At 38.5% G+C, this 16,245-nt stretch overlaps 1 protein-coding gene across 2 annotated transcripts in view; it reads right to left on the reverse strand.

The window, feature by feature from the left end:
• Positions 1-16,245, reverse strand: part of scaper (S-phase cyclin A associated protein in the ER) — a 228,012-nt gene that overhangs the window by 194,133 nt on the left and 17,634 nt on the right. Inside the window, exons 3-4 of one of the 2 annotated variants that reach the window (XM_033015029.1) lie at positions 13,068-13,156; positions 1,709-1,897 (exon numbers count right to left, since the gene is read on the reverse strand). In XM_033015029.1, coding sequence (XP_032870920.1) covers positions 1,709-1,897; positions 13,068-13,156 — 278 coding nt within the window. Of the gene's footprint in view, positions 1-1,708; positions 1,919-13,067; positions 13,157-16,245 lie in introns of both variants that reach the window. The other variant, XM_033015028.1, reaches the window with a different exon arrangement.

The following is a 16,245-nucleotide window of genomic DNA, read 5'->3' on the forward strand; positions in this document are numbered from 1 at the left end:
TGAATGAAAACAAACTTATCAAAAACTGGACAGAAAATACACCAGGCGATTGCATGCCACCCATGCACTAGTTTAAAACTGCTCATCAATCTCTCTTTATAATCTGACATGAATGCAGGAATGTTCTGATACGTTGCCTGCTAGTAAGGGTTATAAGCCCAATTTAGACATTAAACAGGAAACACAAGAATGTCCAAAAAATACCAAACCTCAATACTGCCATCTACTGTTAGCAATCAATGCATTCACAGCCAGCGGGCTGTGTCATCTATAAACTCCATTTAAATTAGCCAGGAAGAAGAAATCATTGATAAGTCTGTACCCTGATCAAAAATGAAATGATCATGTGATTTCATTAAATGACGACACTCGCCTGACTTGGGTGCCTGGGACGTGCTGCCGAGGGTGGCAGTGGAAGCAGAGTTTAAAACCTTTTTAGATAGGCACATGGAAATGTAGAGAATGGAGGGTTACGGATCATGAGCAGGTAGAGGAGATAGGTTTATCTTGGCATTGTGTTCTAGCACAGACATTGTGGGCCGAAGGGCTATGCTTGTGCTGCACTTTTCTATGTTGTAGGTTCTCAGTGGACGAGAATTATGGCACATCCTTCATGTAGCAAGGATCTCTTCCCTCTTTAAAGTTAGGTTAATGTATATGGATGATAGGCAATGCTACTTTGAAAATATACAGAATTAAGTATGGATGCAAGAATGCAAAATGTTATGATAATCGCACATTCATCAAACCGTAGTATCTGTGCTACGAGAACCACAAATGTCTCCTGCAGAAAGTGGTTGTTGATGTATAAAAATAGAGCCTAAAAGACCTTGTTCATAGTTTAGGAAAGTAACAGTGTGAATGTTCTTCCTGGAAATGTTGGATTCAGTGAGAAGGCAAATTCTATCCCAGTGGTAGATCTTCCTCTTTCTGTGCTTAGGTTTTTCAGGATTTGTTTTGAATATTTGCACGGAAATGCAATATTTTCATTACAAATATCAGTACAGAGCTTCACTTCCAATCCTGGATTACTTAGCTCCATTGAAAGTCTGTCAAGCTTTCCTGAACAGGTTTCTTTCACACATAATGCCTATTTAATCTAAGGTACTAATTATTTTCTACACTAATTACAACAAGTACGTGTACAATATGATTGGCACTCCTTTCCGAACTTGTAATGTGTAAATTATTCTCAGAGGGACTTTCACCCAAATCAAACAATTAAAAAAAAATAAAAAAAGTCTGTCCAAAGCAAGCGTTGTCTGCGAAGGGCGCTCAGCATCGCCAAGGACTGCTCTCACCCCAACCATAGACTGTTCACCCTCCTACCATCCGGGAGGCGCTACAGGTCTCTCCGTTGCCGGACCAGCAGGTCCAGGAACAGCTTCTTCCCTGCGGCTGTCACACTACTCAACAATGTACCTCGGTGATTGCCAATCACCCCCCCCTCCTCCCACCCACCCTCCCACCAGGAAAACACTATGACTGTATGCATGTAAATAGATGTATTTATTGCTCATATTCTATGTCGCTCTTCCAGGGAGATGCTAACTGCATTTCGTTGTCTCTGTACTGTACACTGACAATGACAATTAAAGTTGAATCTGAATCTGAATCTGCAAAAATGGTTTGGCTGGATAAGTAATGTAGATGAGTAAAAGTATCTAACAAACAACTGCGATATAGGAAAAAAAAAAAGATATCATACCTTACATTCTACCACACTCTGGTCTGACTCACAAGTGATGTAAATTTCATCCACTGCTCGTCGGAGGTTGTCAAAGAGAAATGCCCAGTAGCGTGCTCTCAAATCAATCTTTCGGGGCTGCCGACCTTTTGTTGGACTCTTCTCAACTGTGTTCTTCTCCCCAACAGTACTCAGCAAGGATTTTTCAGCCTGCAGTAGAAATGAAGAGGGCTGTTCCATGAACAGTGTAAGTCATATAATAGGCAATCTCACACTATATTACAGAGCTGTAGTCAACTTGCATATCAACAGTTAAGAGTGGTGAATGTAAAACTATCAGTACATTTCACAGGTTCTGCAGAAATCTACAAGCAAATTGCTTTGATTTGAACATGTTGAAGTATATGATAAATTGGTAGATCAATAGAATTTTCAGCATTCTATTTATCATTCCACATTAGGATGCATTGATTCTCAAAGATTCCCACACCACTACCTAAAATACCAGAAAGAGGTAAAAAAAAAAAAAATCAAAAGCAGAATGGTTCCCTAGATTGTCCCTGGTGCTTTTCATGTGCAATCAAAACTGGCAGAAACCTGGGAGGCTGCAGCCTGTCCATATGATCAAACAGGCACGGGGAATTGTGTGGATAGAAACAAGGTATGATGCAATGGTACTCAAACAATTAAACGCTAAAGCAGTGTGCTAACATTAGCAGGAATTTGGAATTAACAAGGAGAGCACAACTCATTTCACAGAGCAGTAAAAGGTATCTGGAATCAAAAACATGCACAAAGCTTCTTGGGTGGCTTTCCCCACAGCCCAGTGATCTCACTAATCACTGATGTCACTCCGCAATAGCCTAACAGCCTTCAACTTGAATCTTGAAGAGAATTGGTTTAAAGTGTCAAAATTTTATTTTATCTTCGCGCATAGGTTTATGAAGAAGTTGAGCACTATTTTAGCCCTAAGATACTGCCAAGTTACATTTTAAAATCATGGCTTCGACTTGAACACTATTTTTAGTTTAGTTTAGAGATACAACATGGAAACAGGCTCTTCGGCCCAGCTAGTCCGCGCCGACCAGCGATCACCCGTACACTAGTTCTACACTACATACTAGGGACAATTTACAGAAGCCAATTACCCTACAAGTTTGCACATCTTTGGACTGTGTGAGGAAACGGGAGCACCCGGAGAAAACCCATATGGTCACATGGAGAACATATAAACTCCATACAGGCAACAATCATAGTCAGGATCAAACCCAGGACTCTGGTGCTGTAAGGCAGCAACTCTGCCACTGCGCTGCCCTAAGGTACGGTATTCAATTTTAGATTAAAAAATTGACAGTATTTTCTCCACATAATAATTGACTTTCATTGTTGAATGAAAAAAAACTTGTATTTGTATAACATCTTATTAAGTGTTTAAGAAATATTCCAGCAATTAACTATTCTGAAATCTAGTTACTGTATGTAATGGAGTTACATGTTCATGCAAACAATAACTTGTTCATGCAAACAGCAATAAATGGGTAAGCTGATTTTCATTCTGACACTTCCGTACTGGGCCTCCTCCACTGACAGAGTGAGGCCACACGCAAACTGAAGGAACACCGCCTCATATTCTGCTTGGGTGGTTTACAGCCCAACAGTACGAAAATGGAATTCTCCAATCTTAGGAAATTAAACTCCTCCCCCCTCCCCCTTCATCCTCTACCCCCTTTCTCTCACCCTCTCCGCCCCCCCCCATCAGGACTCACCTATTTTTCCCCTCCCACCTACATTCCTTCCACTAGATTCACAATTCAAACCTCCTCAAACCTTTTGTCTCATACCTCACGTTTTGTCATCTCTGGTCTTTGTCCAAGCATCTGCCCATCAAAACCACACTCACTTGGACCCACCAAAAACTTTGCAGGCTTGGTCCTGCCCCTTCTCTCTTTTGCTCCCCCCCCCCCTCCCGATCCCCACAATCCACCTGAAGAAGCGATCCAACCCCAAACATCACCCATCCATGTTCTCCAGATATGCTGCCTGGCCCACTGGATTACTGTGCCTCTTTTTTTTTGTAAACCAGTATCTGCAGTTCCTTGTTTCTATATTGCTATGTCTGTTCCACTTCCCTGTTGTGCACTATGGAGAGGTGCTTCAAGCTGCATTTTTTTTTTTAATTCACGAGTAACCACATAATAAGTGAAGCTGACATCTGCCAACAAAGTATGATTTAAATTACCAACGATTTCTCGAAACAAATGTTATGTGTTAAAGAGTTTACGGGTACAAATTAAACATACAATGATGGTCATCAACCAGATATTTCTATTGTTTAAGAAGGAACTGCAGATGCTGGAAACTCGAAGGTAGACAAAAATGCTGGAGAAACTCAGCGGCTGCAGCAGCATCTATGGAGCTAAGGAAATAGGCAACGTTTCGGGCTGAAACCCTTCTTCCGACTGAATATTTCTATTGCATCAGCTCAAAAAAAAATGGAGAATTGCCTTTTTGATGAGATGCCAGAAGATTGCCAGCACCTTGTGTAACTAACCAACAGGATGAATATGAGGAGAAACTGGATAAGAACACCCACAAGTAAAACACAGGCATGCAAAAGTTTGATAAGGTTTAAGAAATTGGTAACCTTTCATAATTTACTCCCGCAGTTCAGAACATTTGACAGCGTGTCACTTTTCAATTGAAACTGTGAATTTTACCACTTTAATATATAGTTAATTCTGTTTAAAAGAAAAATATCTAACAAACCCAATAAAATGAAGGACTCAAAATGCTGGAGTAACTCAGCGGGACAGACAGCATCCCTGAAGATCATGCCTGTCCCGCTGAGTTACTCCAGCATTTTGTGTCTATCTTCAGTTTAAACCAGTCCTTCCTACACATGATTTACTCAACCATTTCAAATGCTGTTTGACCATCTAGTTTCTAATCATACTACACAGTAGTTTGCTACATCTGAGGATCACACAGATAAACATCATCATAACTGTGCATAAAGTAAACTCACTTCAAAGCAGTGAACCAGAGTTAAAGGGAATTAGACAAAGGGTCACACGATCAAACATATGCACTAAATCATCAGAAACTGGAGAACTTTGATGGTAGAATGGATAACATATCCACCTGGCGAATATTCACCTGGTATGAAGACAGGAGCTGGTGAACGTGGGAATAAAGGCAAGCTCTTGTTTCAAAAACAACACCATAAATGCCTGTGCAGGATGGAACTACAGATGCTGGTTTACACCAATGCTGGAGTAACTCAGCGGGACAGGCAGAATCTCTGGAGAGAAGGAATTGGTGACGTTATGGGTTGAGAGCCTTTTTAGTCTGAAGAAAGGTCTCCACCCGAAACGTCACCCATTCCCTCTCTCCAAAGATGCTGCCTGTCCCGCTGTGTCACTCCAACATTTTGTCTATCTTCACCGAAATGCCTGCAGTCATGATGGGAACCTACAATTAGAATTGGTTACATTAAGATAGGAATTAATTTGATTACAATGAGTAAAGATCAAAAACTGTCTCTACATGGACAGTAAAAAAGAGTCTTGAATGTCACAAACAGATCAATCAAATGATATTTTTCAATATTGCGGACTGCTACTTTTTTGTGCCAACTATTATCAATCAATGCTTGGAATGATGGGCAAACACAAATGTTAGATTAACATGAAGAATCTATCCAAAGTTTATATAGTTGATCAAGTGAATTACTTTCTTCTCTTCTCTAAACCATGAGAAATTAAGCCTTAATTCGTCCAACTATTGGGGAGATTGAAGCACCTGTTTTCAGTTTAGTTTAGAGAGACAGCGTATAAAGAGGCCCTTCGGCCAACAGAATCAGCGCAGACCAGCGATCACCCATACACTAGTTCTATCCTACACACTATGGACAATTTACAGAAGCCAATTAAACCTACAAACCTGTACGTCTTTGGGAGACATGAGGAAACCGGAGCACCCGGAGAAAACCCACGTGGTCACAGGGAGAGGGTATAAACTCCATTCAGACAGCATGCGTAGTCAGGATGGAATCCTGCAAGACAGTGACTCTACCGCTGCGCCACTGTGCCGCCCTTGTTCTTGTCACCGACTCCCTTCGCTGACAAATAATTATCATCACCGTCTACCCAAAATCAAACCAGGCTACTAGCAGCCTCTGTGCCAGCTTTGACCCTGAGACGAGCTGCTAACTAACCAACCATCCATTAAATCGGCATGACCAACTAATCCCATCTCAGCAAAAATCATGCAACTCTACTCCTGTCTTAGCTCATTTGCTGTTGAAAAACAGAATCGTGTCATTACTAAATTATCACAATATATTTGTTTTGCCTTCTACAAACTTTGTCATGTAACAGTCTGTGGCCTGTGTGTTAATCATGAACCAAATCTCAATCACAACTAACAGTTACATTTGGAGATAAGAGACTGCGGATTCTGGAATCGAGTTAAAAACATACTACAGGAGGAACTCAGTGGATCAGGCAGCATCTGTGCAGAGTAATAGACTGACACCTTATCAGGTCGGGACCTTTCTTCACTTAACATTTATATTTGCTGATCTACACTCGCAGTTAGTTCAACGTTCCCTCACCTTCAACAAATAATAGTTTACTGGTTTGATTTATACAGCTACTACTGTAAAACCCTGCAAGTTAACCCAAAACTACTTGTTAGATGTATTGATACTAAAATTTGAATCTTTTGAGGAGAAAATGACCTTGATGTCTTGCACTACTACAACAGATGATTAACAATACTGTAAGGTCCAGAAAAACCCCTCAAACTCTCAATGAAAAGATTGTCTGGTATATAGAACACAACCTTCTATGAAAAGTGCTTCTTCCATAAAGCATAACTTGCTTTAATGAGATTAGGAAACCAAAATGTTATAAATTGTGCAAAACTAGTACTAGCAATTTGCAAAGACTTGTTTAATAGCAAAATCAGTTTTACCCAGAAGAAATCAGATAGAAAATTACATGTATGTAACCCTATCCAACTGCACAGACTAAGGTACCATTTGGCTAATGGAAAGGTCATCTTCTGTCTCCCAGCTACCACCCAGCCCGACACTACTTATTTGTTACCGTTCAATAACTGTCAATCAAGGCATAAGGAGAAGGATATGACTGTACAGCCGAATCCTGGAATTTTACCCTCCATTAGCTACATACAGGGGTCATTGCGAACCAGCTGCCGAGGAGTATTGGCAGTACGAGGTCAGGATTTACCTCCAGTCACTCTATCCAGGAATATAGGACAAACATAGGAATATTACAAAGATTCTTATTGCCATTGCTAGAAAGTTGATATTTATTTAATAATCTGGCACAGAGGTGAACACTGAAGTATGGAGATGCAAATATTAAAAATAGAATTGTAATGTTTACTTTTAAATTAAAATTCCATACATTATTGTTAAAAATGCCTACATGGTTTTGCTTATAAAGATAGATTTGAACCATCTCCTACAGTGTAGTCTCTCCAGTCTCCACACGAACATCCTTTGTCCCAATCAATAGTCCCAACAATCTCCTCAGCTGCGCAATACTTGAAGCTTGACCTCACACACATCCCTTATTGATCATGACACCAGGAACAAAATCCCTGCAATTTGCAAAACAAAACAACAATTTGGTCTTTTTTAATATACTATGCATCTGAAGCTAACTGGAATTAATCAGGTATGGAGCCGTAAAGCATAATTTTATCCACACTTCTCATAGTTCAGCTTCATTTCTTTTATCAAGATGATAACCCAGTTCTGTATTAGATCGGTTATCCAGATTACCTTACAAAAACCTCAATAATCACCGCAACAATGGACAAAATATTTGACCACTCATTGAAAGATTTCTTGAGTCACATTTATTGATTTTATTCCATAATAGTACAAAATTTCAAGTTATGAATATTAAGCAAATCACATGTTCTTAACTGGGCTTCTTCTTCTTGCCTATGGTGTGCACAGCCTAAACTTGTAGGACAGCTTGTTCTATTGGATCTTACTTGATTGTGCACGCCAGGCTGATTGCATTCGTCGAAACAGGGCGAACCACGTGAAGGTTGCGATCTCCAACCCCCTTAACTGGACTATGAAACATGAAATCCCAATGTCATAATGTGATGAGGTTTATGGTTGCATATTAGCGGCTATGGAAGTAATTTGCAATAATCGTCTTTTCAAATATGTTGGACTCAGTAAATATTAAAACAAGTCATAGATGAGTAAAGACCGTTGAAATGTCTCACTGGTTTATGAACTCTACCATTGTTGACTATTTCAAGAAAGCACAATATTTTGCCACTACTAAATTTATTGGTGACATTTGCAAACTGTCGGGCAGCAACAGTGGAGCAGCCGGTAGAGCTGCTGCCTCAGAGCTCCAGAAACCTGGGCTTGATCTTGACCTCAGCAGCTGTCTGTGTGGAGATAGCATGTTTTCTCTGAGACTGCATTGGTTTTCTCTGGGCGCACCTGCTTTCTTCCACATCCCAGACATGTTGGTTTGCAGGTTAATGGACTTCTGTGCATTGCCTCTGGTATGTAGGGTGTGGACGAGAAAGTGGAATAACATAGAACAAGTGTGAATCGATGACCCGATGGCTGGCGTGGAGACGGTAAACCAAAGGGCCCGTTTCCATACTGTATTTTTCAATGAATCAATCAAAATATATCACACTAGTTTAGTAGGACAAATTTCTTACGAGTAGAACGAATTTCTACGTATTCCCCAAGAACATTTTTTCTTGTTTCTTCTCTTTGCTTTTGTTTATACTTGCATTTTGTTTCTATTTTCAAGTCTTAACTTTAAATTTGGGTTATTGCATCTTTTCCTCCCTCGATAGCAATTCCCTGTTTCTGCTTATTGTTTTAGGTTGCGCTTCCTGAAAAAAGGATAATTTTATGGGGGAAAAAGTTGCACATTCCAATTGAGGCCATGGTATCCACTTGCAAATAACACCATCTACACAGATTGAAGAACTGTGAGAGGTAATCAGGCTCACTCCCTCGAAGTAATAGGTTTTCATCGAGCTCTCTTAATGCTTTTCACAACCACCTGCACTCCACACTGCAATGACGCTCCACTCCCATTTGTCACAACCAATACTTCATCTCACACAACCCAAACTTAGAGAAACCGAAATTACTAATTGTCTAATTGAACTGGTCAAGTTAACAAACCTTTCCTACTTTGGTGGTTACATTTCCTTCCCACACAAAAATAAACATGATCTGCTGAAACATTTACCTCAAGAGCTTTTAAATGTTTATGTTGCTTATCCAACTGCTTATTAAGATGTTTACGTACGATCTACCACACAACTGTAGAACATGTATTCCTTTTGGAAGGAAATACATTTAAACAAAGTTAAATGATCCTCGGACTGAAAGCAAGCATATTTACGTTTTGAGGAAGAGTGGCCATATAAATGTAATATTAGAAACAGAAATAGATTGGTGCCTGTGGAATCAAACTAGAGCAAGTTATCAGAGACATATTAAGAAAATTAGCACAAAAGATAATATGAAAAGCCAGATAACTTGAAAGATGCTCTGCAGATAGTACACCGATAGTATAATTCTGATTCTACATTTTTAATCTTAGAGTGTTTTGTTTCACACAAAACAATCGATAAGTATTGATTTTTAACTAAAACACAGCATCTCGATTTAATAAGAAATTTCCAGATTTAACTATTTTACATTGAGAGAGAGCATGAGAAACAGAGACCCAAATGACCCTGTCAAATTAAACTGGCTTAATATAAATTGCTTTACTGAGCAGAGGAAATTTATGAGACGGTATAGATTTCCGTGTTTCATTATATTTTTCACATCCAATCAATTATGAAAATATTGAGTTATGGGTCATGTAACAGCATTCTGTCTGTTTTTAGAGCAGAATTACATGTTTAAATGTTTAATGCTGTTTATCTGTGACCAATGCAATATAAGTTGGTTAATATTAGAATACTGTCAACAGCAAACCCAGCCCATGCAGGATAGCATAGTTCACTAAGATATTGCTATTATGCCCAAGTTGAATCTGCATATCCAATGTTAATTCAGCAATATCTCACATGGACACAAGAAGGATTCTATCAATTTATTTCAGATGAACTCACTGGGAGACCTGGTGTGGCATATAGGATTCAATATATGGTTGAAATGCAGACCATAAAATAGTTGAAGGCATTTTAACTGGAAAATGGCCTGCAGACTGCAGTACTAATATCCCATTTTTACAATAGGATAATAGATCAAAACAAAAGTTTTGTACGGTATTGGGCAGTTCCTCTGTTCTTGTATGCATTAAGTTTTCGTCAGGTTGATGAAAATATCACCCTTGATGCCTAGCAACAAGATCCACTGTTATTTTACATGGGGCTGGCAAAAAAATGGAAACAGCATGCTCTACCTACACATAATCATTCATGGGCGATTCTTCACAAAATATCCTTCAACAAATAATTAAAACCAGACAAAGTGAGATCCAGATTTAAAATTTACAATTGCTTGGTCTGATTAATAGTTACACTATCACTGCTTGAAGTAAACTTTCATCAATATGCTTCCATAGCAAATGAATAGAAAGCAAGAGCACCCTCCAGTGTCCACATGAGACAATAGCAGGCACCACACAGGATTCAGGTAACCACATTTATTTCAAATGCTTAAAGGAGAAACGCATATTAAACATTTGATTTCAAATTCTCAAATAAAAATAACTTTTAATAAAAGCACAGATCGTTATACTAATTGTTAATAATATAAAGCAACTAACATGAAGAAACTTCTCGGGCTATGAATAGTCCCCTCTCTCCTATCACCAATTAAAATAAAATCTATCCTTTGCCCAACTATGGCCAAATGTACCAGTCAAGTAAGAATCTGATTCAGCCTGGGCATAGCGACCCTTTCAATTAGTGCCCTCTCAAGCACTGCGTTTAACTCAAAATAACTTTGAAATTCCAAATTAAGTAACGTTCAATTGCAATAGGAAAGACACAAAGCGCTGGAGTAACTCAGCGGGTCCGGCATCATCTCTGGAAAACATGGAAGTGACACATTTCAGGTAGGGAACCTTCTTCCGGCAGTCTGAAAAAGGGTCCCCGACCTAAAGTTTTCCCTATCCATGTTCTACAGGTATAGGCACAAAAAGCTGGAGTAACTCCGCGGGACAGGCAGCATCTCTGGAGAGAAGAAATGGGTGACATTTTGGGTCAAGACCCTTCTGGGATGCTGCCTGACTCGCTGAGTTGCTCCAACATTTTGTGTCTTTCCTTGGTAAACCAGCATCTGCAGTTCCCCATTTCCACTTCTTCAATTGCAATATTTAATTTGTTGTTTTCCATGTTTTCCAACACATACTCAAAGGAAGGTCTAACTGAGATGTTCAGGCTTTATTGCATATTCCAGGACGACATTTACATTATTCCTCTGGACTGATCTTCAACTAATTTAGTCAAAGGTGACAAAATTAAATTTTAGAGTGTGTGTGTGAAGCAGGATCGTGAGATCCCGCATCACAGTCTATTAATGCCATATCTTCATTTACAAATGGTGAAAACGATTAGGTATAAAATAAAGGGAACCTTTTGAATTTGAAAAACATGGAGTGGGATATTATTATCTGGGAGCCTCCCTCACTCAGTTTTAAGCTGCAGCTGGGTCCAAACCATTTATACAAAGGCATATAGAAATTGCAATATATAGTTTCCATTAACCAGAGGACAAATTGCTTCATGCAAGAGTTAGTCTAGGACTCAATTACCCACTACAACCAAAACCAAAAGAAATAGCTCCCACTGGTATTCCAATAGCGGTTACGGTTCTGAAGAAAAGCAAAGCTGGTAGAAAACATTCCAGAAACTTAAAAAGGTCAGAGGGTTTGTATACAAGGTAAGCCTTGGACTTTATTTCCGCTTGACCCATTCCAATGTATTCTAGGCCAAGAATACACAGCACTACAGCATAAGCAAGATGGCTTCCTGAATGAGTCTCATCAGTGTCATCCTATAAAAAGGCAATTGCAAAATAGAATGGACACTTTAAAAGTTAAGATATCCCTCCCCCCCCCCATGGAGAAACTGAATACTGTTAAAATGTGTACAAATTAATAATTTAGCATAAGATGGAGAAACATGTGGACTTCTAAATGGTTCGTGTAGCAGTGTTCTCACCTCCAGCGGTTGTGGGTTCACAAAAATGTGGGCCAACACTTCAACACAACACCACGAGTGTTCTATCTTTTGGAAGGGAAGTTAAACAAGGACCTCTTCTACCTTCACTAGTGGGTATATTTAAAAAAATTACCAATGAGCACATTTTTGAGACATGAACATCCGAAGGAATCAACTTAGTGAGTGGGAGAATTTGCAAACTCTCCACACAAACAGACCAGAGATCAGGATTGAATGTTGAGGCAGCAGCTCTATTAGCTACGCCATTGTGCCCCTTAAAAGATTTTTAGAACTTGAAATTTTCAAGACTAATTGGCTTTTGAGGTAAATTATATAACTTCATTTTAAAAAAGAAAGTAGATAAAACAGAAGCCTTGATATAACTGTACAACTCAGTGAGAAGAGTTCTCAAAGTAACAAAAGCACAGGTGGTCAGAAAAAATCCTGGATGCGTATGCAACGCTACTATATAACTCATTTAGAATCAAACCATCACACGACATAGAAACAGGCTCTTCAGCCCAACACATTCATGCTGACCAATATGCTTTTAGTTGGTGCATTTGTCCAAGATTGAAAAAAAAACCCACAAGTTTGCTAAACAATCATTACGACGAAAACCATTCCAAACTAAATCAAAAAGTAAAAGTAAAATATTTCACAACACATCAGCAACAAAAACACAGATGATCAATCCAATTGAGGATTTAATCTTGTCTGCTGAAAAGAAACGTGAATGAGAATCCTCAAGTATTGGATTAAGAAACAGCTGGTTAAATGCAGTACTATATATTCAGTCCTTACTTCAAACATCATAATTTCAATGTCTAAACCAAGGTAAATTCCTTGTATGTATACATACTTGGCTAATAAAAATGTATTCAATTACAATGCAAGCTACTGACATAAATTGGTCTCAATAATTATTCCCTCTGCCATTCCTCAGCAATGTGACCAGCAGGCCTCTAACAGAGCGTGACAGACTCACACAAGCAGATAGCACTGGAAAAAAACTGCTTCGGCCAACATTGTCTGTGCCGGAGATCCTGCCTTAAATTTCTGACAACATGCATTACAAGAAAACTTGTCAACATAAAGTGTGCATGAACTTCAAAGCTATAATGGACAATTTATCTTAAAGACAGCACTCATTAATTCCCATAAGTACCTGCTTTAAGATCCTCTGTGAACTCTGAGCAGCTCGCTGTGACTTCACTGCATCCCGTGTTTTTCCACTGATGTGTGTCTTGGATTTGGCTGGAACAATTTCATTAAAAAGTTAATGAAAAAAATGTTAATTTCGTGGAAAATATTATATTGAAACAAGAGTTTTCCTTCTTGGACTACGATGGAAAGATAAGATGGTTGATGCACACAAGTTTAATGTAATATGTTTTACTGTAAAAATACTAAAAGGTATTTGAACATTTCCTCAGAAGTTTGTTCCTCGATCAACCAACTAGTTCCAAAATTCTATGTTGTTTTTACAAAACTGTCAGAATGACAGGTTGACATTTATATTTCAGCCATATTAGAATGCTTTAGAGGTAATGGATTGCACAGTGGCACTTTGCAGAAGGCAAAAGGGGGCTTGATTTGAAATTTGCCAGGTGAGATACAGCACAATTGGGAAAGATGCATTGTCTTGAAACAGCAAATCGAGGCCCCATCTGCCCATAAGATATTCATGACAACCTGATATTTTGATCACCTTCCCTTTCCTTAACCATTACCACCCAACGGTCAAAACAAATTAACTGGTTATTCATCCCAATGCATTGGAGTGAGCAGTGATCAATCATTTATTGATTTGCCTACATAAAAAAGTGATTCTTCTTCAAAGAAATCAACGACGAATAACTCGACGGAAATGAGCAAACAGGTTACAGACCAGTGAAAATAATGGTTGAAAACTATTTTATTGAATCAGAAAAAAAAAGAAAAAAATGGGGTACAACATATATTTGTAGTTCATGAAAGAGTATGATGCGGTTACATTTTAGCTGCTAGTTTTCTCTGCACACGACTGAGAAAGCCAACTTACTGAAATCTCTGTTCAAGAGCAAAAATAAATCCTGAGGCAAAATAAACAGTTTGACAAATGAATACACACAAATACCACAAACTGAATAAATGATTAGCAATACCAATGTGCATATACCTGCCATTGGCATTGCTAAAGTATCCAAAGAAAACCTCAGCAGAGAAATCCACTCGGGATGCTCATCTTAAATAAGCAAATCCTGTTTATATTTTTGCCATATTTAAATAGCAAGTTAAAAACAAGTTAAAATATTGTTACTTTTGTCACAATACCCCCTCAGTTTAATGAGGAAACAACATATTAAAATATTTCTCCAAAAGGTTGAAACCTCAGAATTAAATAACATTTTTTTTTTTGCTGTCAACCCAGTTTATCTCTTGCAGCGCTTGATGCTTCATCTACTCCTATCATGCCTTGTTATCCCATACCCACATTAGGATTGAGACTTGCCAAATAAACATAACAGATGTGACAAATAAAATTTGATGTGCAGCCATTATCTACAAAATAAGTTAGCGTGGCAGCCTGTCATTATGAGCCATTTTAAACCAGTAATTGTGCTGAATTTACAAACGACAAGCCCCAGCTCGCTTTTATTGATGCTCTTGTGGTACTAAAAACATTGATCCCTTCAAGCAGTATCCCATCACGTCCATTGATTTTCTACTGTTTGACCATGTAACCTGACCGCTGACAGCCCATTCGAAGGATCCACTTTCGCAATAATCAATACCATGCCCTCGATCCAACTGGGAGAAATTTCGCAGTCTTTGCTGCTTTATCTCTGGATGCAGATGCCAAATGTCCAAGTTGTAATAGAAAGTGGAAAATCCCCAGCATGACTCAACATTATCTTGCGATACTGTACATACAACCACATTACATAAATGCATACATTATAAGTTTCTAAAAAGGCCATTGACATCCTTTGGGCTCATAAAAATGGCAGTCCAACAGCATCTTTTTGATAAATCATATGCTAGATTTTTCTATTTAATGACACAATTTTTGCTGTATGTTTTCCACGTTATTTCTTTAAACGCTCTTGTAGGAATCAAATAAGTTTCTAGAACTATGGTCATATTTGTTGCAGAATCACCACCACCAGCATAATATTCTAAGATCAAGTCACAGTGTGAGATAATTAAAAAATTAGGGAAATATCTTGCATTTTAGACTTTCAGTCGCAGTTGATGCAATGTTTAAATTTGCTATCTTTACACTAAAGGAAATCAGACTTCGATTTGCTTTACACCGTCTACTTTTGTTTAATTGAAATGCCATTTGCTATGTGCCGAGAACTCTCATGTAGCTTCAATGTGTGGCTGACATGATGGCACTGTGCGCTGAAAAGATGGTTATGTAACAATTATCACCATATTGTAAGCTCCTATCCTCATGAACTATCCTGGAGTAGCAAAGGTTTCAATACAGTGAAATAAGATGAGAAATCTGCTGGATCACTAGTACATGGGCTTGTATAGGTTGACTCCAGCAAACATTGAAGAGTAAAATGAATCTTATATCCCTAAGCACAGTTGGACTAATTGCAGTATTCGAAAAGAAGCAATAAACAAACAAATTGTAATAGAGATAAAGAAAATTGTTAGTGAAAAAATGCAATGATGTTTTTCCTACAATGAAAAGAAACGCATGGGCACATCAGAGGGAGATGATTCTGCTTCTACCCGTGTCTGGGAATGAGTAATAATCCCTAGTTGCTGAAATTGTGTGATATTTTTCCAAAGACAAAATCATCTTCATAATGACAGTTAAGGGAAATGGGCAACAAAGTTATTACAGAACCAACAATAATAGGCTTGTAAACAAAATCGATATATTCTTATTAAAATACAATTTAACAATTTCAAGCAATCAGGCTTCCTCCTGTGTATACATTTCTATGGTTCAGTGTGCTGGCTGGGACGTCAGGAAGAAAATTATTGAAGCTAAACCATAAAACAAAATTGCAGACCTTGCACTATAGCAAATGCTGTGACCTGCGTGCAATTCCGGTTTAAACAAACCAAAGTGAAAATAAAATGAAGTGGCACGGTTTAATTTGTCGCAAATGTTCTATCAATACCAACCACATACGTTAGTTTTAGTATCTCTTGACTACCATCTACTGATAAAGTTTAGTATTACACAGTGCTCACTCAACATATGAAACAGAAATTCAAGATGATTGATCCCTCGTATTTGGTCTTCCATGGACGGCGCTGATGTTTTACGTTGGCACCACTTTCCCGCACAAATCTCATGTCCAAAGGTTCCCTAGGCGTCTGCAAATGTATCATTC

Source organism: Amblyraja radiata, chromosome X, assembly GCF_010909765.2.
Source record: "Amblyraja radiata isolate CabotCenter1 chromosome X, sAmbRad1.1.pri, whole genome shotgun sequence".
In the NCBI taxonomy this organism is placed as follows: domain Eukaryota; kingdom Metazoa; phylum Chordata; class Chondrichthyes; order Rajiformes; family Rajidae; genus Amblyraja; species Amblyraja radiata.